Below are 26,699 nucleotides of genomic sequence, written 5' to 3' on the forward strand. Positions count from 1 at the left end.
GCCGCCAGGAGTACTCATGGAGAAAATTTTAGAGCTCACGTAATCGATCGTTATTTGCCAGAACCCTTACGCAGCGTCAAGCGTGAAGGGAGTGATATCTTCAAAAGTCAGCATGGCGTAGTGTCCCTCAATAGAGTTTTGTTTATTTCTGTAGGGTCGAGGCTGATGCGTGTTTTCCGTTCTTTTCGACTACCCCAACGTGGCTAATCCGAATGGCGCCTTCTGTCGTTACAACTATCACCCGACTGGCGACAAATGGGTTCCAGTTGTGCCCCGTAGCCTCCAGACTGACATGTTGCTGGCACTTCACGATAATTTCCAGAGCTGGCCATTTTGTGTTTCATAAGACCTACGATCGCGTCAAAAGCCGTTTCTTCCGGCCCGGGCTTTCCAGCACAGCAGACAAATATGTTACATCCTGTGCTCTTTCCCAACACCGCAAAAGACCGGCGTCTCCTCCTCAGGGTCCACAACGACCTATTCCATGCCTCTGCACTCAGTGTGATGTCGTCGGCATTGATCTAAGGTCCCTTGCCAATCTCACCAGCGGGCCATCGATATATCGTGAAGGCAGTTGACCACTTTACACGTTACACGGAAACGGCCCCTCCTCGCACCGGCGGTGCCTCTGAGGTCGCACACTATTTCTAGCAGCAGGCACCTTTTGGTGTCACGGCGCACCTCGGGTGCTTTTCAGGGACAGCGGCCGAACCTTTCTGCCAGCAGCATGCAGAGGTACATCGGGCTTGGCCAGCCATTCACGACTACATTTAGCTACTGAACGATTCGGTTTTACCCTTTCCAACATCATTTCTGTGTACATTCGTCCTGACCACTCCAGTTGGGACACTATTCCTCCGTTTGTAACATTTGCATCATAATCGCCATCATCATCATAATCATCATCATCGTCGTCGTCATCATCATAATCATCATCGTCGTCGTCGTCATCATCATAATCATCATCATCATCACAGCCTATCTAAGCCCACTGGAGTGCACGGGTCTCTCCTATTATTCTCCAATTACCCCGTTATGTGCTAACCGCGACCAATTTATCTCCGCAAACTTCTTGATCTTAGCTGCCCTCTAACCTTCTGCTGCCCCCAGGCCCGCTTGCCTTCTCTAGAGATCCACTCTGTTACCCTTAATGGCCAACGGTTATTTCGAGGTCGCATTTCATTCCCTCACCACGCCTGTTTCTTCTTATTAATTTCTACTAATACGTCCTTAACACGGGTTTGTCTTCTGACCCACTCCGCTCGCTTCTTATCCCTTAAGGTTACACCTATCATCTTCCGTTCCATTGCCCGTGGAGTCGTTCTCAATGTAAGTTGAACCCTTTTAGTGAGCCTCCAATTTTCTGCCCCGTAGGTGAGCACCGGTAAGATGCAGCTGTCATACGCTTTCCTCTTCAGAGACAAACATAGGCTGGCATTCATTATTGAGAATGCCTGCCGAATGCACTCCACCCCATTCTTATCCTTCTAAATTATATCTGCCTCATGGTTGGGATCCGTGGTCACAACTTGGCATAAGTAGATATATTCGCTTACCACTTCCATTGCCTCGCCGCCAATCTCAAACCGCTGTCTCTCCCGGGGTTATTGGTCCTTGGATGAAACCAGTGCGAATTTAAACAAACACAAAAGAAGTGCAGCACAAAAACAGCCGCTGGCTGTCCATGTGTTGCACTTCCTTCGTCTTTGTTTAAGTTGGCGCTGGTTTCATCCAAGAATGTCTTTCAAACTAGCCCAGATTGCAACACTTCTGGAGGGTATTGATCATTACTTTAGCTTTCTGCATAATAATTTTCAGGCTCACGGTTCTCCCTGTTTGTCCAGGGCGGTAATCGCGCTTTGAAATTCGCCCCCCGAGTTACTAGCAAGGCAAAGTCATCAGCAAATATGAGGTTACTGAGGTATTCTCCATTAACCCTCGCTCCAATCCAATGTTCTGAGTACTTCGTGTACACAAGCTGTGAATAACACTGGAGAGATTCTGTCTCCTTGTCTGTGTCCTTCCTTATAGGTATTTTTCTGCTTTCCTTATGGAGGACGATGGTAGCTGTGGACCCATTGTAAATCTCCTCCAGTATTCTTACATAATGCCCGCCTAAACCCGGGTTACGTAATGCCTGAATGCCTGCTGAGGTTTCGACGCAGTCAGATACTTTCGCATAATCTATGAAGGCTATATGTCACGAAGCCAAAGGAGATGCAGTTGTCTTCAAGGACAATAAGTTTATTGGAGCGCACTTGTGCTCCCCTAACAACTCAAAGAATACAGGTGGCGAAGCAACAGTCAAGAAAGTGATGTGTGAAAGCGAGCCGACGATTTGAATACCACGGCATCTGCTCTGCGGGAATTTATCACTCGGCGCGAGGGTTTCTCGAATAGTCGAAGTGTATCCAGAACACTATAGATCTACGAAGATTATTCTAGGCTGTTCATGTTAGTTCGGAACGCTCTCCCTACCAGAAGAGATAACGTACATCCGGCACAGAAAGAAAGAGCGGAACACGCGCCTCCTTTGGCTTGCAGACAACACCGACAACACAGACCGGCGCAGCCGGGCGGCAAACGCAAAACACAAATAAACAAACCCAATTCATGGTTCACGGCAATATATAAGGATTGAGTACACTCCGCGCACTTCTCTGTAACCTGACTGGTCGTGTATATATGGTCCATTGTTGAATAGCCTTTAAGAAACCCTGCTTGGTCTTTAGGTGGAATGAAATCTAAGGTGGTAAAACTTTTGTTAGCTATTACCTTGGCAAGTACCTTCTAGACGACTGACAGTAAGCTCATCGGCCTCTAAATTATCAAGTCCTTCATGTCACCTTTGTTATATATTAGGATGATGTTCGCGTTCTTCCAAGATTCCCAAACACTGGAGGTGATTAGTCGTTGTGTGTGTATGTTTTCCACTTGTTATAGTATCATTTGCCTGTGATCCTTCAAGAGGTCTGCTGTTATCTGATCCTGACCAGGTTTGTTGCCCACTTGTATTTCTTTCAATGCCTGTTTACTTGTTCTGCCGTTACTGGTGGGATATGTCTATCTCCTCTGAACTACTCCATCGTAAGGTACTACCCGGGATGTCGCGGCTACTGTACCGATCTCTATAAAATTTCCTGGCTACAATAACTATTTTATCTCTATTTGTGATGACAATGTCTTGCTGTTCTTTAAATGGATGCATCTGATTTTTTTCCCCACGCCTAGATGCCTCTTCTGTGCTTTGGGGCTGCCGCCCTTCTTTAAAGCATGGTCCATCTTTTCAATAATATACTTCCGTATGTCAGCTGTCTTACGCTTATTGATTAACTTCGAAAGCTCCTATTTTTCTATGCTGTCAGCTGGGGTGAATATAGTCATACTTTGCCGTTTCCTAATTAGATCATTCCTCTCTTGGGAAAGTTCACTTGTATATATATCCTGTCTAGCCATCATGCCCTCGACTTCTACTGCACACTCGGTGATAATGCGTGTAAGATTTTACCTCGCTTCCTGTCTCGTAAACTCTGCTCCCTCGGTAAGAGATGAATATCGGTTCTGCAGCGCGATCCTGAATTCTTTAACTTTACGCCTTACGGTTAGCTCATTTACCGGCTTCTTTGGTACCAGCTTGTTGCGGTTCCTCCTCAAATCTAGCTAATTCGAGGTCTTACCACGCGGTGGTCACTACACCTCACACTTCGGAGGACTCCTATATCCTGCACGACGCGAGGGTTACTGCATAATATGAAATCTATTTCATTTTTAACCTGCCCTTTCGGGCTCCCCCACATACACTTCCGGCGTCCCGTTTTCAGAAGAAGGTATTCATGATGCGTAGATTATTCCGTTCTGTGAATTCTGCTAATACGTCTCCTCTGTTATTTCTACAGCAGAGAACATAGTCCCCAACTGCCTAGTCTCCAGCCTGATTATTGCCTACTCTAGCATTGAAGTCTCACATGACAACGGGATACTGTTTTTACTTTAGTCATTGCTGATTCCCCATCATCATAGAAGCGTTCAACGAGCTGCAAATCGTGGCTAGATGCAGGCGCGTAGCCCTGTACCAATTGAAATTTGTACCACTTATTAAGCCTAATTACTAATTACAAGACCGGCTGCCCTTTCGTTGATGCTATATTCGTATATGTTGCCAGCTATACTTTTATTTACTGCCCTTCATTGAATCCAACTCAAAGTTCTCTTCGGTCCACTAGTTCACGGTAACATAGAATACGTCCATTGTTCAGCATCATACAAGCTTCACCTGTCCTAACTTCACTAAGCCCTATTAAATCCCATTTAAGGCCCCCAATTCCTTGAACAAAAGCACCTCCAGGCTCGCCTCGCTAGTTAAGGTTTCGTGTTAAACTTTGCCAGGTTTAGATTCCAATGGCGGCCTGTCCGGCTCCAGGGATTCTTATCACAGTAGGGTGCGCCATAGGTCTGACCGCCGCCGTAGTGAGTGGCTTCGAGCCACTGGAGACTGAGGGCCTCGGGTTAATTGGCGTATTCATGGGAGGTTGTGGCCATTACTACACCAGGGTGGCCAATCCTGCTCTAGTGAAGGAGTCGGTTACCGACAATGATCGCCGGGATCAAGTCGCACCAGAAGGCTCATACTGAAATTCCATCAACACGCGGATTTTTTAAATCCGGTGGGAATTGTGCGGCACAGGGATTTGAACCACGATCCTTCTGCATGCGAAGCCAATGCTCTACTTCTACGCCAAATCTGCTTTTTTTTCTTTATTGCCAGTCTTCGACATTACATAACAGTGGGCACACAAGAGATACAGAAATGACACGTACAGCTACCAGCCGTACTTATTCTGGCATTGTCGTTTAAATTTCCTTAGTTTCATCAGGGGTACCAGCCTTGACAGCCATTCAGGAAGGTATTCCTTTGATTTCTGCACTTCCACGAATTGCGAGATACTCTCTATTACATACTGTCGTGTTGGCCTCGCGTCCACGTTACCGGGAAGCCAGGCCATGTGTGAACGCCAAATGCTGTGGTGGCCCAACAACATGGTCGAATTGTATGGAACTCAAAAAACGGATGCTCAAAAAGCGGATGCCATGGGGATGTAGCGCAAAGCCCTTGTGGATGGTCCTCTGAAGGACTTCCAGGGAAAAACGGGCAGTTAGGAACTGAAAAAACATCACAACCTCTTTCAAATAACCGTGAATGCCACCCGACATGCTATCTGAGGATACCACAAATGAAGGTAAAGCACGCGCCAATCGAACATAAATTACCGTGGACAGAAAAGGATCACGAGTATCGCGTAAAAACAGAAAGCGAATAACGAGCTAACGTACGTACAAGTGTATCAGCCCCGGACCGCCTTCGCCGACCCGCCTGAACAAATTGGTACGGCTGCATCTTTCCCACGTCGATGACCACACAAAAACAGCAAAAACCCTGTGAAATTTCTGCACATTAACCTGTGAGCAATGCAGTGCTTGCATAACAAACCAAATATTCGCAAAAAAAATAAATTGCAGACAGTTGCCTTCGCGAATACAGACATCGCCGGCCCCTTCCATTTTTACGCCTTTTCCTTCAGATCTTTTATCTGTCCGCTCCAGTAGGGCTCGCTATCACGGTAATTTTCTAAGGCGTACCTAACTATTTCACAGGCGTCGTCACCCAACTCACATTTTCAAAGGTGCTTGGTGTCGATGACCAAGCCCCGTTCCAAAATCCGCCACACTTTCCCCAATTGACCCAACTTCCCGTTACATACCCGAAGCGTCTGACAGTTTGTATGACCATTGAAATGCTCTCTTTGTCGGTACAAAATACCGCCACATCGTCTGCATATGCCAGGAGGTTTACCTCCGTGGAAAGCAGTTTGTACCCTTTGATAGCTTCATATCTAATAATGGTCTGACACAAGGCTTCAATATAAATTCCCAACAATAGCGGGCTCAAGGGGCATCCCTGGCGCACTGAGCAATCCAAACGAATTGGCGCACCAAGGCTTTTATTAACCAATAGTCATGTACTGCAATTTCGGTAGGCCAACTCTGCACCTATTTGCCTAAAATACTGCAATTCTAGAAGCTACTGGATTCTGCCCCTTCCTGTGTTTACTGCCACCCTCCTTCGTCTGTTCTCGATTCGCCATTCTTTTAAATGCAGAGCATTTCAGTAACTCACGATGTCACCCGCGTTGACGTCCGTAGTCCGCACCGCACCCCTCCCTACTATATATAAAAAAAACGCTATCCGGCGCCCGGTTTCGATCCCTCGACCCTGCGGGCGGAACGCAATGTACATGGTGCTCTACCCCCTGCGCCACAAAGCCGACACAGAATGGGACGCTACCAACCCGCCTTATATCGTTGACTCATTCAAATTACTGCTGACGAGCGCTCTCTCGTCAGCAGTTGCCACAAGTGCAACAACATTAACGTAACGCAAACTACTTAACGTCGTGCGCCCCCGGAAATGCTCTGCATTTCATCGTGCCCCTCGCGAGGGGGATGTTTCACTGCGTCTTCTCTAGGTCGCCGGACCCGTGGCGCCATCTGGCGGAGGCGCGGCACAACTCGTAGCACTTTCTTTGAAAAAGCGCCTCGAAAGCGCGGCAAATATGAAATAGGGATGAAGCGCTTTCGAGGCAATCCGCCGATGCGGCTGCTTTGTGTACAGACTCGGCGGCGAGCGTCCCGGGATTCTGGTGCCGACCGAACCCCATTTTTACTTTTCTGCAACCACCACTCCTGAAACATCTGTACCCGACCAGTTTCTCTAACGCATCGCGCGCAGTCAGTACCTGGCCCGTATGAACACAGAACCCATTCAGGAAGAACACAAGTCCAGTTAGCAAGAGACTCATACTGCTGCGATCACCACTGATTATCATGCAACCTATTATGATCAGCTTCGTTCCCCAATCATGATCCATTGTCATCGTCGTGATTGGTGCTTCATGGCCGATGCGTCGTTCACCGAATAAACGCCTTCCTTCTTGCATTCTGCAATCTTCCTTGCGTTGCCGCTCCCAAATAATAACTTCCATATTCTAGTTTGTATGTTACCAAATTATGAAATATTTCTTAAGGTGCGCTTGCACATTTAGATGATCCCACCATCATCTCTCACATGTTATTGGCGCGAAAGAAAGCTCAGCTGCTCATTTGTTCAGACTCGGACATCATTGAAAAGGCAATTCGCGGTGTTTCATTGTTGACGGACCCTCCTTAAACGCGGCCTGTTTTACTTTACAGACAGCCCGCTGCATGTTTGACCAAGAAGACGCCATATTTGTAAGTGTCCAGCATTTGCGCTCCCAAGTTTTTGTAGCAGTTGGCGATAAAAAAACGAGAACAAAGAAGCCAAGGATGACTTGCGGTGGATGACTTGCCAAGGTTGACTTTCGGCCAACTTTTATTTAACATTTATGTTAATGACTTAGCTTCCTGGCCACTGAATGCCAAACCCTATATGTATTCTGACGATACTGCTCTTCTTTTACCGTGTTCGAATTATGATGTTAGTGCTCGGTTTATGCAAGAGTATGTTTGTCTTCCGACGAACTGGCTTAGTAATAATCATATTTGCCTGAATAAATCCCAAAAAAATTTGATATGTTTTCATAGCCCTTACCGGGCCTTTGTCGAGAGCCCACCTGTATTTCTGCATACTCGCGCCTGTCATAATCGCTCCTGCCGTCCAGTTGATCTTGTTCATGAGGATTGCAATTCCGAACTGCAATCCTGAAGTTCTGAAATCCCGAAATTGCAAGATGAAGTTCATCGGCGATGAACTTCATCTTGGAGTTTTAGTATAGAACAGCCTGCAAAGCACGTGCGAGCGGTATGTGTTAGTTTGTATGCGCTTCGTTCGGTTTGTTGCTCGCTGCAAAAAAAGAATGGTTTTTAAATGCTTAGGAGAATATATCATAAGATATGGTATAACTATTTATGGCCATGCATCTTCCTATAAACGAAACACTCTTAATGACATCCTGCACAAAATAGCCCACAATATTATATACGGCACTAGACATCATGGAGACCGAACAGAAATCGTTATGAAAGAATCAGATATTTAAAGAAAGCCGAAAACGCGGAGCAAACTAGACATGGACGAAGATAACAAGGTTACACAGGCGCCTGTGTTGGTCACAGGCGCCATACAGGCGCCTGTGTTTGTCTTACCTTGTTCTCTTTGGCGCCTGTACATGTCTTACCTTGTTTTCTTCGTCCACGTCTAGTGTGCGCCTAGTTTTCATCTTTCTTAAAGTATGTACCAACTACCTCAGCAACAAGTTATGTTAAATCAGATATTTTACACGTGAAAAACAACTCATTTTTGATATCTTGTTAAAAAATTTCTTCTACAGTTCTTTCAAAGTTAATAATATAAAAACAAGGTGCCTCCTTCAAACTGAACGTTTTGTGCTGCCTCGAGAACTAACCGGGTACGGAAAGAAAACACAGTCGTTGCACATTCCTTTTTGCTTTAATAAAATAGACGCCCCTCCACCCCCTCAAGCATTAACTGTCTTTCCCAAGCCAAAAATACTCGAAGGCATGGGTCCGCGAAGCTGCTATTGAATAAGACAATGGCTTTAGACTGTGCTTGAATGTGATTGTGCTCCTTTTATTTGAATTGCAGTTTGTGAACCAAAACAAACAAATATATTTGTTATTTATGCTTTTATGTGGTTTGACACCATGCAACGTAGTGTTTTCTTCTTGCTTTTTTCCCTTGCTTTTATGTTCTTTCTTGCTTGCCTTTTTTAGAACTCTGTTTATTCACCATGTTGTTTCTCTTTAGGCTCTTTGTATTAGCAGAGACGTCCCAACCCCGCACCCAAGTCACTTTGGCTTATGCGGGCTGGGCATTACAATGTATAAGAGCTTGAATAGACATTATTATTATTATTAATATTAATATTAATGATAACATTATTATTATCATTATTTCATGTTATTACTATTCTTATTATTATTACTTCTCTTTGAAGCGTCGGTCTTTATTTTCTGATCTTGCCATTTCCTTACCCGCAACAACGCTGGATTAAGAAAGTTTGGACCTCGTTGCTTGCTGCGTCCTTGCGGACGGAGTTAAATATAGATGAGAATCAATCTGAAATATGAATCACAGTCTTATGGGAATAAGAATCAATCAGAATCAGACTGGGCAGGCTTCATCCATTGCTCTGTCAGACCAAACATCCAAAACCCACGCCGTCGTCTTAAGTGCCAGCGGTCTGGGCATTGCACGAACTTCTGCCGCCGTCGACTAACATGTGCGAAATGCACTCAACACGCTGATCTCTCACAATATTTTATCTGTGCGAATTATCAGGGACCACACCCGGCATTCCCCTGGACATGTGAAAGGTTTCATCTTGAAAATAAGATAATAAACATCAAAGTAACTGAGTACTTGACCCTCCTAGAGACACGAAAGACATTCGCCTCTTTCCTCCTAGGGAGGTACGCCAACGCAGCACGCTGGAGGGCGAGCTGCGTTAGCGTACCCTGTTGGCGCCTTGTTTGAGCGGTGACCCGGGTCAGCGAGACTGATGTGGTACCGCCCCCGCCCCTCCCCTAAGTTGGTCCGGCAGCCTAAATCGTTACCAGACGGCTTGCCATCCCAATAATGGTTTTGGTGAACACTGTCTTTGTTGGAAGCGGTGTAGCGTCCACCGTTCACACTACACCGGCTCCAAGCACACATGAGGACATAGAGGAGGTGGACACGTAGTGACCCGCGGCGACTTCCACCTCCACCGCACCACCTGTGCTTCCCGTGGTGGTCCTGGCACCCCATGAGGTGGTAGCGCAGTCAATCAGCACCCGGAAGGGTGTCAAGTCCAGGGAGCCCAATCTGCCGGTAAGTCACAGGACTCCCGATGACGACATGGACGTCGAACTGTTCGTGCCTGCATCCCAGCGAAGGCAACCGTCTGGGACAGTCAAGTCAAAGAGATTAAAAAGCACGCAAGAGTAACGGCCCCGAAAGGCTAATCATAAACACACACGCGCACGCTGCAGCGTTCCGAAATGTAAATAATGGATGGGATAAAGTTACGGGTGAAAGTTGGGCTAGTTGGTGGTGACTTGAAAACATTACCAGTGAAAAAAGACACGGACCGAGAAAGAAGCAGTACAGACGGGGCAGCGCATAAATAACTATAAGACAAGCTAAGGCAACATATCACCAGCAGTTGTTTGATGAAATTTGTTCAAAACAACCAGGCGTTCCTTGGTAACTAATAAATGGCTCTCTAGGCCGCGGAAAAATAAACACACTAATCGAAAGCATAGTCCAGAATGGCCATAAACTATCTGGGAAAATTCTTGCGGATTACTTCAATAGTTACTTTACAAACATTGACGTACCAGCTGGTGAAACTACTGCTCTCCAAATACCTACTAGTGGACCTACTGGAAGCGTTTTTTTGGAGCCTACTGATGATTTCGAAGTATACAGAACTTTTATGAGTATAAAAAACAGTAGAGCATTAGATATAGACAACGTTCAAATTAAACCTGTTAAGTACGTCCTAGAATTTATTACCCCAATTCTAACTCATATTTACAATTTAATTCTTCAGCATGCGTTGTTTCCAGACAGAATAACGGTAATTTTTAAGCATGGAGATAGAAATGATCCTAAAAATTACAGGCCCATATCTGTCATACCAGTCTTCTCCAAATGTATAGAAAAATTAATCTTTTCGCGTATGTCTAATTATCTTGAAGCAAGGAGTATCATTACAAACGCACAATTCGGTTTTCGCAAAGGAAGGTCCACTGAAGCAGCCTTGCTAACAATTAAGGAGTACATATTGTCAAATATAGAAAATAATAAGCTCACTTTAGCACTCTTTATTGATTTTAGTAAAGCCTTCGACTGTCTAAACCATAATATTTTAGCCGAACAGTTATCGCAATCAGGAATTCGTGGGAAGCCCCTAACACTTATGAAATCGTATCTCGAAAACAGAGTGCAGTCATTGTATATTTCTGCTGAACAGTCTATTTTTCTACCAATTTTAAATGTTGTTCCTCAAGGCAGCGTGCTAGGTCCCCTGCTTTTTAATTTATATATAAATGATATTGCGCACATTGACTTAAATGCAACATTTGTAATATATGCCGATGACAGTACTATACTTCTTTCTGGTCCTGATGAGAATAGTCTAATGCTCAAATGTAACGCGGTTCTGGATAAATTATTTCATTGGTCAAGTTCAAATAGAATTAAGGTTAATCCGACGAAAACAAAAGCAGTTTTATTCCGAGCTAAAAACAGAAGAGTTGAACTGAAATATACCTTAAATATGCCAATCGTGATGTAGAATTAGTAAATGATCACAAGATCCTCGGTGTAACGTTCCAATCCCAGCTTTGTTGGAATAAACATGTAGATACTACCTGTAAAAAACTATCTTCTGTAGCCGGCGCGATAGCGCTCAAGCGACGATTCTTCCCAGAAAAAGTTAAACTGAACATCTGCAATGCTTTATTTGCCTCATATATAAATTACTGCAGCTTAGTATGGACTACTACAACTAAACAAAATATCAATAAACTACTCATCTTACAAAAGAAAGCCGTTCGCCATATTGCAAACCTTGATTATTCGTGTTCCACTCGTACTTTCTTCCCACGTTACAACATAATCAAGGCAAATTACATGTACGACTTCCGAATTCTCCGCTCCTTCTACTTTTCTTCGCTACCGATGAAAACTTTCTCATACAATTGGCATCACTCCAGGCCCAAACTCACCCTATAAATACCCGTAACACAGAAAACTGGCACCAACGAAAATTCCGCAATAACTACAAGTTGCAATCACTAGAGCACAACTTGCCATTAATTCTAAATAGATACGATTTTGCAGCTAATTTTTATTTAGGAGAGCTAAAAGTGTTTTTTGCCGCCAAAGAGTAAACTGGAAAACAGCCATGTATTGATTGATAAGCATCACTCCCTGCAGTGCAAATGGTTTTGCTGATAGCCCATTTCTTTAGTTATACATTCTCCTCCCATTCCCATTTTCTTGATGCGTTTTTATAAATTTTATACAATTATATACATTTAAATGTTTTATACTTCAGAGCGTTATGACGTGGCATATTTGCATTTTGTTTGAATATGTGAAATTGCATTTTTTCAACATTATGTACTGGAACTGTTACCTGCTGTGTATCTCATTGTGTGAAAATCAGTGTGTATCGATGTGTTTCATTTTGTTAGAGTTTGTATAAAAAGCTCCCTGCGTTATACTGACACTGTTGTGTATGGGTTCATGGGCCCAGTCAAGCGGTTAAGTCTGCTTTTAGCCCATGGACCTCTCCAGATGTATTTCTGGGAAATAAACCGAGTGATTGATTGATTGAACCGTCTAAGAGAACCCCGACAAACAGGGGTGCGCGCTATTGCGCCGGCTACAGAAGATAGTTTTTTACAGGTAGTATCTACATGTTTATTCCAACAAAGCTGGGATTGGAACGTTACACCGAGGATCTTGTGATCATTTACTCATTTACTTGGCCGACCACTGCAAGCGGTGCCCTGAATGCGTCCCAGCAAGCATATGATGCCTGACGTGTTTTGGGTAGCTGGAACGACAAAAGTAAACCAGGAGATATCTGAGGGCTTTTATATCCCCAGAGAAGAAGATAACTGTATATTCGTGCCTTCCATCGCTTTTACAGGTAAAGAGCTAAACTTTCTGCTGGGGCGCATGGGCGAGACGTAGCAGGAATGGGTGGGATTGCAATCGACTATGATTGTACATTGTTTGATTTTGTATCTTTTATAGGTTTTCATTATATATTTCAATATTAACCTGGTGTGTTAGTGTTTTCATGCGTTACGTGTCCCAAGTAAGATATTTAGTTTGAAAATTAGCAGTCGTCCTGTTTGTATCTTTCTAGTTTAGTGTCTTCTTTCACTGGTAATATGTTTACATGGGGTGCAAACATTTTCCAGTAGAACAGCAGGTGTCTTAAAGATCTTGATGATGTGAACGAGATGCTACAATCCAGTGAGACAAGTGTTATATTTCTGCAAGAAACACATTTACATTTCAAACACACAAACTTCTCGAAAATAGACGTGGTATGTACGAAGGGCTGTGATGGTGGTGCACACCACAGGGGGGTGTGACTATTATTGCCCAAAAATCCTTACATCTCACACCATTCCTTTAGAGACCGTCCTTGAGGCTGTTGCCCGTCGAAAAATAATTTTAGTAAAATAATAGCTGTGTGCTCCCTCGACATTGCTTCTGACTAACAATTATCGAGCTCTGAGTTTTATGCCCCGATAGATCTGAACCTTACGCAGTCGTAGGTGTCCTCAATGCACATAATTGGTTGTAGGGCTCTCTCCGCACGGATGCCCCAGGTCGCCAGAATTTAAATTTTTATCATCATTTAGAGCATATCGTTTCAATAAGAAGCAGATGACATACCATAATATGTGACACAACGCATACTCGCACATTGACGTGGCTGTTGGCGTGTGAGTTCTTTTTCCATTTCTTGAGTAGGATGTGCACAAGAACCCGTATAGTAGTGACCCCTTCCTCGCCACATTATTTACTTACACAAAGCCCAACCAGTTCACTTTCCCATAAAAGGTTAAATAAAGCAAAAGCAAACTGAAACACATTCACAGAAACATGAAAACTATAGCGCACACTCATACCCCCTTACACGTGGAGGACGCAACCGAACTTACCACGGCGCACATACTTGACTCCGCCGAAAAGCCCATTCCACAGGCCTTCGTTGGACTACGCAGCCCAAGGAGGCGTTCGTGGAACGGGGACTGTAGACGGGCTCAGGAAGCCCAGAACAAGCAAGAGCGTAATACATTGAATTGGCGGGAAGCCCAAATTAACACGAGGACAGAGAGGAGATGAAGAAATGTTGTCGTTCTCTTTTCTGTCCCAGAACAAGGCCTGGGGTAGTCTTAGTCGGTACCCCAGAGCGGAAAACTATATCTTTTAAACGGACGCGTGTGCGCCGCTAGGCCGAAAGGGGGAGGTGGCACTCGTTCCTAACATCACTAAATTCACGCACAAACACAAGTATCGACACGAATACCAAAATTAAAGGACAACATACACGCAGTCTACCCCTGGTTGCCACAACAGGGGACACACTGAAGGGCCAGCACACTTGCACAACACTTCCCACACGTGTCCAGTCCAACACACTACACAAAAACGTTCATGAATCATAAAATGTGCTTTGAAAAGAAGTCCCTATGCTGCAACAACACGCAAAACTCCCCTCACAACTCTACATTAACACTTCATTAGCTAAGGGCTGCCCTAAGTACATGTAAGCCTTCAGCTCTGGGTGCCGACAGTGACATACACCACTGTATATATATATATATATATATATATATAAGAAAAGAAAACTTTGAACAAGGTAAAAGCACGATTGTTGCCAACGTTTTAGCAAAGAGACTTGCTTTCGTAAGGGCAATCTCTCGCCTGGCTGGAGATTGCCCTGACTTTACCAGCCAGGCGAGAGATTGCCCTGGCGAAAGCAAGTCTCTCTGCTGAAACGTTGGCAACAATCGTGCTTTTACCTTGTTCAAAGTTTTCTTTTCTTGTGTTCTCTACCATCTTCAAAAGTTCAACTGCTCCTTATATATATATATATATATAGGAAATCAGGGGCTCGTTCAAAATAACACAGAAAGAAGAGTTGGCAGTCAAGAACACCTCGGAAAGCAATGTGGTAGGTGTTTGAAACAGATACAGAATTTGGAAAGAAAGAAATTTATATATATACACACACACACACACACACACATATATATATATATATATATATATATGTATATATATATATATATATATATATGGTTACGGAGCCATGGTGGCAGGGTGAATATGACTCCCGCTGCGGAGTAACGTGATGAATGGTGACGAAGCCTCGAGGATTTGAGCGCCAAGACGAGAGGTAACGGATGGTGGGCAACCTCTACCAAGATGTTACGGAGAGGAGTACGTGAAAATGAAGGTGTATTTCATACACACAGAGAAGCGAGCACCGCGTTGGACCTAGCCCGAACCTCTTCTTCCTCCCAGCTGAGCCCTAGCACATGCCCGCAATGCTTGGGGCTATGTACTAACATTTCATTCTTGAACTACTGACACACTGTACCAATATATATATATATATATATATATATATATATATATATATATATATATATATATATATATATATATATATATATATATATATATATATATTGTAGTAAGCATGTTGCACCCATGAGAACTGTGATGAGCATCAGCCACAACGGGCAAATCCACAAATCCCCCTACGTGGACATGCTGCGCCGGATGGCGCTCGAGGAAGAGGACGCTCTTGTTCACCGTCTGTCTCGCGAAAAGCTGGTCGTTTCGGCTCACCCCGTCTGCGTCGACGCCTCGTTTGTGACTAAACGAGCCCAGCCTTCTATCGGAACGCCGACTATCTCCTTTACAATTTTTAGTGGAGGTTGCGGTGCTGCTCGGGTCCCCATTTATCTATCCTGGAGCTGCGCAACCGGACACTTCCCTCGAGGATGTCTCAGGGTGGCCACCACGAGTCCACACCTCCTGTGGCACCTATCATCTGCCTTGGCACGGTCCGTTCGGGGGATCCCCCCTTCTTCAACGGCATTGATGACCAGGATGCTGAGGATTGGCTCACCACCTTCGAACGAGTGAGCACCCATAACAATTGGGACGATAAACTCAAACAGAACAACTTCAGTCTCTCCTTCACCGGTGTCGCAGAGACCTGGTATAAGAACCACGGGGCTGATCTACGCACATGGTCGGACTTCAAATTCAGCAGTTTGTTCGCGAAGAGGTGGCTCGTCAGCTGTCTCTCGTTAGCGACGTAGCGAAGCCACCTCAGCCGGCTTTAGCCCCAACCCTCAGGAGTGTTATACAACAAGTCGCTGACGCACTACCAAGCACTCGACCGCCCAATTCCGCAGTAGCTCCAGTGGTATATGCCGACATAACGCCGCAAACTACGATGCCAGCCCCTTTGACCTTCGTCGACCCAGTGCCACATAGGCCTTTCACCTATGCCGAGACCGTGGCACAACCTTACACTGGAACAATGCCGGGACCCTTCTTTGCGCCTGCTGCAAGCCCTGGGAGTCATGCCGCTGCCGGCGTTCAACGCGTCCGGTCCATGCCTGTCGCCCCGCATCCAGTGTTGACATTCGCGAATCCTTGGCGCACGGTGGATAACCGCCCTATCTGCTATTCGTGTGGGATTGCCGGACATGTGGCACGCTACTGCAGTCGTGGCATGACAGGTGAGCACAACGCATCGTGGTCCTTACCCTATACGCCAACACCGCCCATGGAGCACGCTCCGACCCGGCTGCCGACGACTGCTCCGTCTGATAACCACGACTTCGTCAGCCGTCCTTCCCATTCCCCACGACGCCGCTCACTCTCTCCGATGCGCCGTCGTACTGCCAACGATGACCCGGAAAACTAGACGCCGCAGTTTCGGAGGCACAAACTGCGTCACCGTTCAAATGCCTAAGTCCTCATTGTTCGCCGTCCAATGTAATCGAAGTGTGTGTTGATGGTGTTGCTACCCTGGCACTTATTGACACTGGACCTGCGGTGTCTGTTATTGATGCGAAACTTTGCCGAATGCTACAAAAAGTGACGACACGTATAGGTGGTTTTACTCTCCGAACCGCTAGTGCGCAACCGTTAAAGCCGCTGGCCGCATGCACTGCTCGGGTCACAATTCAAGGGGTTGTAATGTAGCCGAGCTCATCGTTTTGTGGGCGTGCTCTCACGACGTGATTCTCGGATGGGACTTTTTGTCGCGCCACCACGCCATCATTGACTGTGATCGCGCCGAAGTTGAGCTGTTTCCGGAGGTAGAAAACCCGCAGGACGAGACAACCGCCAAGTTGCGTGTCAATGACGACACGAACATTCCTCCTGGCTCATCTGCGCTTGTGCCGTTGTCGTGCAACAGTATTTCTGACGCCACCGTCGTCTTCGAGCCATCCGGTCTGATTTGTGCTCGCAAAGGGTTGTCGCTGCCGTTCGCCGTTCTTGATATTGCAGCTGGTGCCGGCACAATGCTTTTTTCAAACCCGACGTCGTTCCCTACCACACTTTCTCGCGGCGAATGCCTTGGCGCTGTAGAAGTGCATCCCGGTCTAGTTGTCAGTGTATTCAAGGAATCGACACCCGTTGACATCACGGCACTTGGTATTCAGTCTACACCTGATGACAGACACCCTTTTGAGAAGCGCCATTGACGACGACCTTCCTTCGGCCGACCGTGACGAGCTACTTACTCTTCTACACCGCTTCACTTCATCCTTCGACTGCTACGACACCGCTTTGGGCCGCACGTCGACTGTGGGTCATGAGATCGACACCGGCACGCACGCACCGTTGCGACAGCGACCCTATCGCGTGTCCTCCACCGAACGGCGTGTCATTGATGAACAAGTCGCGGACATGCTGAAACGCAACGTCATTCGACCATCCGTGAGTCCTTGGGCTTCTCCTGTGGTTCTCGTTAAAAAAAGGACGGCTCTATTCGATTCTGTGTGGATTATCGCCGCCTGAACAAAATCACGCGCAAGGACGTTTACCCGCTGCCTCGCATAGACGACGCGCTCGACTGCCTGCAGGGAGCCCAGTTTTTCTCGTCATTAGACTTGAAATCCGGCTACTGGCAAGTGCCCATGGCGGACGCTGATCGTTCAAAGACGGCTTTTACGACGCCCGATGGCCTTTACGAGTGCAACGTCATGCCGTTCGGACTCTGTAATGCGCCGGCCGCATTCGAAGGAATGATGGACAACGTACTGCGGGGCTTGAAATGGAAAACGTGTCTCTGCTATTTAGACGACATTGTCGTGTTTTCGCATGATTTTTCAACCCATCTCACGTGCCTCGAACAAGTGCTAACATGCCTTGCCTCTGCTGGTCTCCAGCTGAACCTTAAGAAGTGCCGCTTCGCTACTCGAAAACTCACCATTTTAGGACACATTGTCTCGAAAGACGGTGTCCTCCCGGATCCGGGAAAACTTCGTGCCGTGTCGGAGTTTCCGAAGCCAACAACGCTGAAGGACCTGCGAAGCTTCATTGGCCTCGGTTCGTACTTCCGCCGCTTTGTACGAAACTTTGCCTCCATCATTACGCCTCTCACACAGCTTCTCGGCGGAAGTAGAGATATTTTCGAATGGTCCCCCGAGTGGGGGAGCGCTTTCTTAACGTTACGTGAGGTCCTTACGTCACCACCGATACTGCGGCACTTTGACCCGAATGCGCCCACTGAGATCCACACTGATACCAGTGGTGTTGGCTTAGGTGCTGTGCTCGCTCAACGAAAGGACGGATTTAACGAATACGTGTTGAGTTACGCGAGCCGTACACTCACGAAGGGCGAAGTCAACTACTCCATAACAGAGGAAGAATGTTTGGCTATTGTATGGGCAATCAGCAAAGTTCGTCTTTACCTGTACGGTCGTCCTTTCGACGTCGTAACGGACCACCATGCTCTGTGTTTGTTATCGTTGCTGAAGGATCCCGGCGGCCGTTTTGGCCGCTGGGCACTCCTTCTCAAGAGTACGATATCCGTGTTGTGTACCGATCTGGACGGAAGCATACCGACGCCGACGCTCTTTCTAGATCCCCGTTTGCGTCGGGTATAGATAGCTTGTTCGTAGCATACCACAGCCTGACCTATCTTGCCATGACGGACATGGTTGCCGATAAGCGCAAAGACCCTTGGGTTTCTTCGATCCTCGAATATTTGTCGCACTCACGGGCAGCTCCTGTGCCTCGATCACTGCGCCGTCAAGCTACCCACTGCACTATTCGTGACCAGCTCCTATATCACCGGAACTACTTCCCCGAAGGTCGAAAATGGCTACTCGTGATTTCTCGCCACTTGCGCAAGGACATTTGTACCACGTTTCACACCGATGCGCAAAGTTCTCACGCTGGAATCCTTAAAACTTACGAGCGCCTCCGACTCCGCTACTACTGGCGCGGGATGTACACCTTTGTCGCCAAGTTTGTTAGATCTTGCCCGGACTGCCAACGTCGCAAGTCTCTACCGCATCACGTGAGTGGCCCACTCCAGCCATTGCCCTGCCCAGCGCGGCCTTTCGACCGGGTAGGCATCGATTTCTACGGCCCACTCCCAAGCACAGCCGCCGGTAACCGCTGTATCATCGTCGCCGTTGATCACTTAACGCAGTATGCCGAAACAGTTGCGCTACCGGCCGCCTCGGCTCGGGACGTTGTGTCTTTCCTTCTACGCCGTTTTGTTCTTCGGCACGGTGCTCCTCGCGAACTTCTGAGCCACAGAGGCCGCGTCTTTCTGTCTGGAGTCGTGGAGGCCCTTTTAGCCGAGTGCCACGTGGTCCACCGAAAGAGCACGTCCTACCACCCCCAGACAAATGGCCTGACCAAAAGGTTTAGCCGCACACTTGGCGATATGATCGCCATGTACAGTCGTGAGCTGAAGTAAACGGACCACGGGAGCGGTGGCCAAAACTAATCGCTGCGCCGTCTGGTTGCGCGGCGCCTGCTGTCGAGATCGCACACAGCGCAGGCGCGGCCTAGCAGTACAGCACACATGCCGCTATCGCTCGCTGCTTCGCGATTGTCTCACGCTCCGATAAATTGACGCCAGGGGAATCACGCCGCGCAGTTAGAGGAACTCTGCCGGGCACCGCCCTATCATTGAAAACGATGCGACTCACCTGATAAGTGGCAATGGTGCTACGCTGCCACACATAGCGTGCTGTGGCTGCGTTGGGCTCGTAGCCTTTTTTTTATTCAAAAAGCAGGAGGTTTCTTTTTTGTTACGTGATGAAGTTTCTCAGTTGATATCTGCTGTCTTGTTGTTTGTTCGAGTTCGTGTTTTGTGTTTTTCGTGTTGTTCGTGTTTTTCGAGTTTCGAGTTTCTGCATGAGAGTGACAGAGTTGGGTCCCATAGCTATTTGTGTACACAACAACAACTGACTGTCTTTGTGGCCGCTCAGCGGCCTATAGTATTGGCTAATTGATAGGTCCTACTCACTCTCGGTTGAGACGTCTCTTTGGGAGGCGGGACTTTTGTAATTAAATAAAGATTATGGCGTGGTGAAGGAAAGGGCTGCCCGCCAGACTTGGGATTTGCCCGACCTCTGATTTTTTATGCCAGTGGTACTCGGCCGGTAGCGTGCCAAATACTCCTTCTGGGCTTGCAAAAGTGGTGAGGGACCCCACGATGAAATATGTTGATACGTGCCCTATTGTCGCACAACTAACCCTTGCAGCCAAAGTCGCTCATACTCATATCTCTATGCACGCCCTTTGAGTGTGGCTTTTCTGCATAATTTAAACGTTGTGCAAAAAGCCAGCTTCAAAATTTGTGCTGTGCGGAGGCGTTATTCTAGCATGTCATCCAGCAAATCCACTTTTTTTAGTTCGTGGCAGGGTTTGGAAAAAAAAAGAAAGTTGGGAGTATCGCGGAGGGACCCACGGAGTTCCTCTTCTCCCACGTTCCTCTTTTTGTCTGAGGACCCCCATCTACGGACGACAGCCCTGTGCAATGCTTTGTAAAATATTACGTGTAAATAAACTTGGCTGTATTGAAGTATACCGTCGTTTGTTTGCCGCATGCTGTCGACCATAAGCTAGCAATCTTTTTATCTCCAATCGTCGACTGAAGGACCCTCTTTGGATCAAATCCTTCAATTTCAACTCATGGCACGGAAGTGCGCAAGAACTGTCAATAATGTTTTCAAGTGCAAATAAATCTAATCGAAAAATGTAGTTTGCATGCAGTTCCACAGTCGCTGGGAATTGAAGGCGTGGTTCAATGGTATCTCATATCGCAATATAGTTTTTGAACATAAAATGTATGTATCGGTGCCTCGCACTTGAAAAACTGCGAAGCTAGATTTTCCCGAGCAATTGCGAAATGGCACATATGCCGCATGCGGCAAACGAAGTTTCATAAAGCAATGCAGTACATACCTAAACACAGCAGTATTTGTCAAAACCTTGGCATGTAAGGTTAGCATCAATAATTTTCCCAGTTCGCTGATATTCTCGGGAGGCTGTGATTTCGCATCTATCCTCAAAACCGACAAAGATGGGGTTGTGTTTTATTTTCTTCGACTGTCCAGTGATTTTTTTCTGCTTCATTTTCTGCTTCAATATATGACGGCAGGGGGGTGGAGGGGTGGGGGGGGGATCGCAAAAAAAAAAAAAGCTTGAAGCCCGAGATAATCACCAGCGCGCCCACTCTGCCAGCGGAGCCGCGTTGCCGTCGATTGCGCCAGCGCGCCATTTCCACTGAAGGTGCGTGACCCGCAGCCAGTAAAAGGGCAGCGCGGCTCCCCTGGCGTCAATTTATCGGAGCGTGAGACAATCGCGAAGCAGCGAGTGATAGCGGCATGTGTGCTGTACTGCTAGGCCGCGCCTGCGCTGTGCGCGGTCTCGACAACAGGCGCCGAGCAACCAGACGGCGCAGCGATTAGTTTTGGTCAGCGCTCCCGTGGTCCGTTTACTTCAGCTCACGGCTGTACGTCTCCTTGGACCACTCTAACTGGGACCTCATTCTTCCTTTCGGGACGTATGCTTATAATACGGCCACGCAGGCGACCACAGGATTCTCGCCGTTCTTTTTACTCTATGGTCGCGAGCCCTCCTGCATGCTAGATAGAGTACTTCCGTACTGACCTGACGCCTCCGAGTACGCACCACTGTCTGACATCGCTCGACATGCCGAGGAATGTCGCCAGCTAGCCCGACGATTTGCATCGGAAGAGCAGCAACGCCAAAAGGCGCGTCACGGTGACTCCATTACAGCTCCAACATTTACGAAAGGATCACTAGTCATGCTTTCAGTACCGTGCCCGGCTCCCGGTCTTTCGTCGAAATTTCTTTCTCAATACCAAGGGCCTTACCGAGTACTGGAACAAACGCCACCAGTGAACTATGTTGTTGAACTCGTAACGTCCACCTCGGACCGCCGACGTCGTGGTCGCGAGACGGTTCACGTCCAGAGGCTGAAGCTATACTATGACCCGCTCGTCTCGTGTTCCCCGTAGGTCGCCACGATGGCTCCCCTTTCCGCCGGGGGTATTGTAGTAAGCATGTTGCGCCCAATGAGAACTGTGATGAGCATCAGCCACAACGGGCAAATCCTCCTACGGGGACATGCTGCGCCGGATGCCGCTCGAGGAAGAGGACGCGCTTGTTCACCGTCTGTCTCCCGAAAAGCTGGTCGTTTCGGCTCACCCCGTCTGCGTCGACGCCTCGTTCGTGAATAAACGAGCCCAGCCTTCTACCGGAACGCCAACTATCTCCTTTACAATATATATATATATATATATATATATATATATATATATATATATATATATATATATATACAACACATACACGAACACACACTCGAAACACTTGTGCAATTATGTTGTTGTGTATGGGTTTCGAAGCAACTTCCCAGGTCTCGGAAGGAGGCTACAGTGACAGCTTTTCTGCTGGAGGGGAAGGACCCATCTTCTCCCGCAAGTTGTTGAGCTGGCGGAGATGGGTCACTGAAAAGAAAAGAAAAGGAGTCCCTGCCTGTGCAAGCTTCTCGAGAATATGAATAACAGGAGTCTTGTTTTGAGAGGACAGTAGCCTTCTATTGAACGGCGAGGCAGGCTTCAGTGTGGGGATAAACCAAAATGCTGAACCTGTCGCCCTAGAATCCTACATTGAAGGGGGTTTTATATATGAATAATATTGCACGGCCATATTGCGCGAACCATGTATGGGCTTGCTTATTTATTGTTCGTTTTTACTGCCGGACCACGCCCGGCTGTGTTATCGGCGTTCCAAGCAAAGCGCGTCTTCCATTCTGTATTTTTCTACCGCACGGGCTATCACATTCAGATAAGCAAACTGTTTCGCCCTATTGTCGCTAGCCCAGAATAATCGTCTGAGATCTACAATGTTCTGGATGTGAATCGATGGTTCCAGAAACACTCGCGCCGAAAGATAAAAAGCCTGCAGAGCAGACGCCTCGGCATTCGATTCTGCGACGCTCGCCGACGCAAGTCACTTTGTTGACCGCTGCTTCGCCGCCTCTGTATTCTTTTGAGTTGTTAGGGGAGCACAAGTTCGCTCCAATAAACTTGTTTCTCCTTCAAGACAACTGCGTCGTCCTTGGCTTCGTGACATCTGGTGGAGGTGCGGGGTACTCACCCTTTATGCTCTCTACGACATCTGGAAGCCGCCAAGCCAGCCCAACCAGAGAAAGCCGCCGACTGCAAGGATTGCTACCCGAGTTCGGTCTCATGCCAGAAGGGCCCAAGAGAAGGAACGCTGCAACCAACACCATGGTGCAAGAAACAACGTCGCCAATCGTCCTGCAGCAGCCCCGGGAACCGCCATCGTTCCGGGGAGCCCCTGCTGAAGACCCCGAAGAATGGTTGCAGAAGCTGGAGCGCGTCCGCATCTTCAACAGGTGGGACGACGAAGAAACTTTCCGCCATGTCTTCTTTTACTTAGAAGATGCTGCTCGAACTTGGTTCGAGAACCATGAGAGTTCTTTGACCGACTGGACTCAATTCAAAAGAGAGTTCCTTAAGACCTTCACTACCGTGGTGAGAAAAGAGCGAGCTGCACTTTTGCTTGAAACTCAAACGCAGCACCCCAACGAAGGGGTCGTGATTTTCGTTAAGGAGTTGAAGCGACTTTTTCGCCGTGCCGACCCTGAAATGACCGAAGAAAAGAAGCTCAGCTTTCTAATTCGAGGGGTGAAGCAAGAGCTTTTTGCTTGTCTAGTCCGTAACCCTCCGAAGACAGTGGCGGAATTCGCGTCTGAGGCGGCCGCGATGGAGAAGACGCTAGAAATTCGAACGAGGCAGTACGACCGCCCTGTCAACGCGCTGTTCTCGGAGACCATCGGTGCCGCAACTGGAAGCTCCGACACATTGCGCGAGACCATTTGAGCAGTAGTCAAGGAGGAGCTTCAGAAGCTTTTTCCAACAACGCCGCAACCTCAAGTGGCTTCTCTGACTGACGTCATCCGTGAAGAGGATCAACAGGCACTGGGAACTTTTATGCCTTCAGAAGCACCCCGTCAGCCCCAAGCGATGACCTACTCTGCAGCTCTTCGTCAACCCCGCCCTGCTCCAATCCGTAGTCAAGAGGCCCAGCCATACCGCCGTCCAATGCCGCCCGCCCGACGCCCTGTAGACCAATACCAGACACCAAGGAAAACCGACGTGTGGAGAACGCCCGATAATCGCCCGCTGTGCACTGTACCACTGCAGAGAGGCCTACCACATCTACCGTCGCTGCCCTTGCAAGAGGCTCGGTCTGCTAAGATTCTCCGTCGACGCACCGCGCCCCCGACCCGGCCAGCGCCCTACTGAGATCGACGAATACCTGTCCAACACGAGCCGAGGACCTGCCCGTTCAACCGTTCGCCGTCGCCCTACCGGTACCAGTCGCCAAACCGCCATAACACCGCTGACTTCTCACGTGGAAGGTCCCCCAGCCCACGCTGGGGAAACTAAAAGCAGCAACTTCTGGAGGTGAAGTTGCAGAACGGCGAAAAAATGAAAACCCTCCAACGACGCATGGCCACACCGAACACCGTACCTGCAGCCCATCGACTCGATCTAACCCGGACGTGACTCCCGAACCCGACGACGACACGACGCGACGCGTACCCGAAACGACAGAGCCTGCCGCTGAGAAGATGACGAGAATGACGACGCATGGTGCCCGATCATCAACACGCACAAGCCGAGATACAACGCCCCGATGCACCAGAAACTCGAGGAAAGCGGCGTCCGACGTCCAGTTGTCCATCAACGGCTTTGACGTAGTCGCCCTTATCGACACGGGAGCCGACTAGTCGGTAATGAGCGGCTGATTCGCGTCGAAGCTGAAGAAAGTTACGACAACATGGGACGGTCCGCATATACGCACAGCAGGACGCCATCTCGTAACGCCGAGTGGAACGTGCACATCCCGCGTCACCATAGACGGCATCACGTACCCTGCTGCGTTCGTAATTTTACCTAACTGCTCCCGCGACGTAATACTCGGAATGGACTTTTTGACGGACAACGGCGCAATAATTGATCTCCAGACCAAGTCGATAACTTTTTCCTGTGATCACTTCACGACGCCGCCACTGAACCCCGATCCCCGTGCTGCTGTAAGGATCGCCGACGATCACGTCACCCTGCCACCCCGCGCAAGCTTGATGATCGCCGTCTACTGTGAGGATGAAGCTGCTGACATCGACGCTATCGTAGAGAGTGATCGAAGGTTGCTTCTCGACCGCGGTGTCTCCGTCGCAAGAGGCATTGCGCACTTTAAGCAACGCCAATCTCACGTTTTGGTCACTAATTTCACCGAAGAGTACCAGCATTTAAAGAAGGGAGCTGCAATTGCGTTCCTCGAAGAAATGCAAGAAGCAAGTGACGTGATCGCGGTCGCCGACTTTGAACGCACACCAGATGACACCTTCAAGCTTCCGCATCCCTTCGACGTGAATCCGGCGCTACCGCAAGAACAACGGAACAAATTTTTGGCTTTGCTGCGTCGCTACAGCGAGTGTTTTTCGCCGAGTTCAAAATTACGCCAGACACCCCTAGCGAAGCACCGTATTATAACTGAAGATGGAGCCCGACCTACCCGACAGTCGCCATACCGTGTCTCTTCCCACGAACGGGAAGCCATCCGGACTCAAATCGACGACATGCTCAGCGACGACATTATACAGCCATCAGTAAGCCCCTGGGCTTTTTGATGGCTGTAAAGAAAAAAGACGGCACATTAAGGTTCTGCGTTTACTACCGGCGACTAAACAAAATCACCAAAAAGGACGTGTATCCCCTGCCACGAATCGACGACGCCCTTGACCACCTCTGCCATGCCGAGTATTTCTCATCGATGGATTTGAAGACCGGCTACTGGCAAATTGAAGTGGACGAGAAAGACCGAGAGAAGACTGCGTTTATAACCCCGGATGGCCTATATGAGTTCAAGGTGATGCCCTTTGGGCTGTGCACGGCGCCAGCAACGTTTCAAAGAGTCATGGACACTGTGCTAGCTGGCCTGAAGTGGCACACTTGCCTCGTATACCTCGACGACGTTGTGGTATTCGCCCGGAATTTCGACGAACACCTTGCAAGGTTGGAGTCTGCACTCGAGGCCACTCGTACATCGGGGTTAACGCTGAAGCCTGAAAAGTGTCGTTTCGCGTATGAGGAGCTGAAGTTCTTGGGCCACGTCGTCAACGCCGCGGGAGTCCTACCTGACCCGGCAAAAACTTCGGCCATTGCGAACTTCCCAAGGCCGAAAGACAAGAACGGCGTGCGAAGATTTCTCGGACTGTGCGCATACTACCGGCGCTTCGTCGCAAACTTCGCCCGCATTGCATAGCCACTCACACGGTTGACGAAAGATAGCACGCCTTTTAGCTGGGAAAACGACCAGGAAGAGGCATTCCGCGAGCTGCAAAAACGCCAAAACGCCTGCAAAGCCCTCCCGTGCTCGCTCATTTCGACGAAAACGCCGAAACAGAAATGCACACCGACGCGAGCGATATAGGCTTGAGTGCCGTTCTCGCCCAAAAGCAAAGCGGTAGCGAAAAAGTAATCGCCTTTACCAGCCGTGG

General features: G+C 48.0%; 1 protein-coding gene across 1 annotated transcript in view; it reads left to right on the forward strand.

Annotated features, from left to right (window-relative positions):
* Nucleotides 1–26,699, forward strand: part of LOC144165205 (uncharacterized) — a 98,849-nt gene that overhangs the window by 45,781 nt on the left and 26,369 nt on the right. Inside the window, exon 4 of the mRNA XM_077695325.1 lies at nucleotides 7,249–7,287. Coding sequence (XP_077551451.1) covers nucleotides 7,249–7,287 — 39 coding nt within the window. The remainder of the gene's footprint in view (nucleotides 1–7,248; nucleotides 7,288–26,699) is intronic.

The sequence above is a fragment of the Haemaphysalis longicornis genome, unplaced genomic scaffold (assembly GCF_048455015.1).
Source record: "Haemaphysalis longicornis isolate Haplotype H1 unplaced genomic scaffold, Haemaphysalis longicornis Haplotype H1 scaffold_14, whole genome shotgun sequence".
NCBI classification, from domain to species: Eukaryota; Metazoa; Arthropoda; class Arachnida; order Ixodida; family Ixodidae; genus Haemaphysalis; species Haemaphysalis longicornis.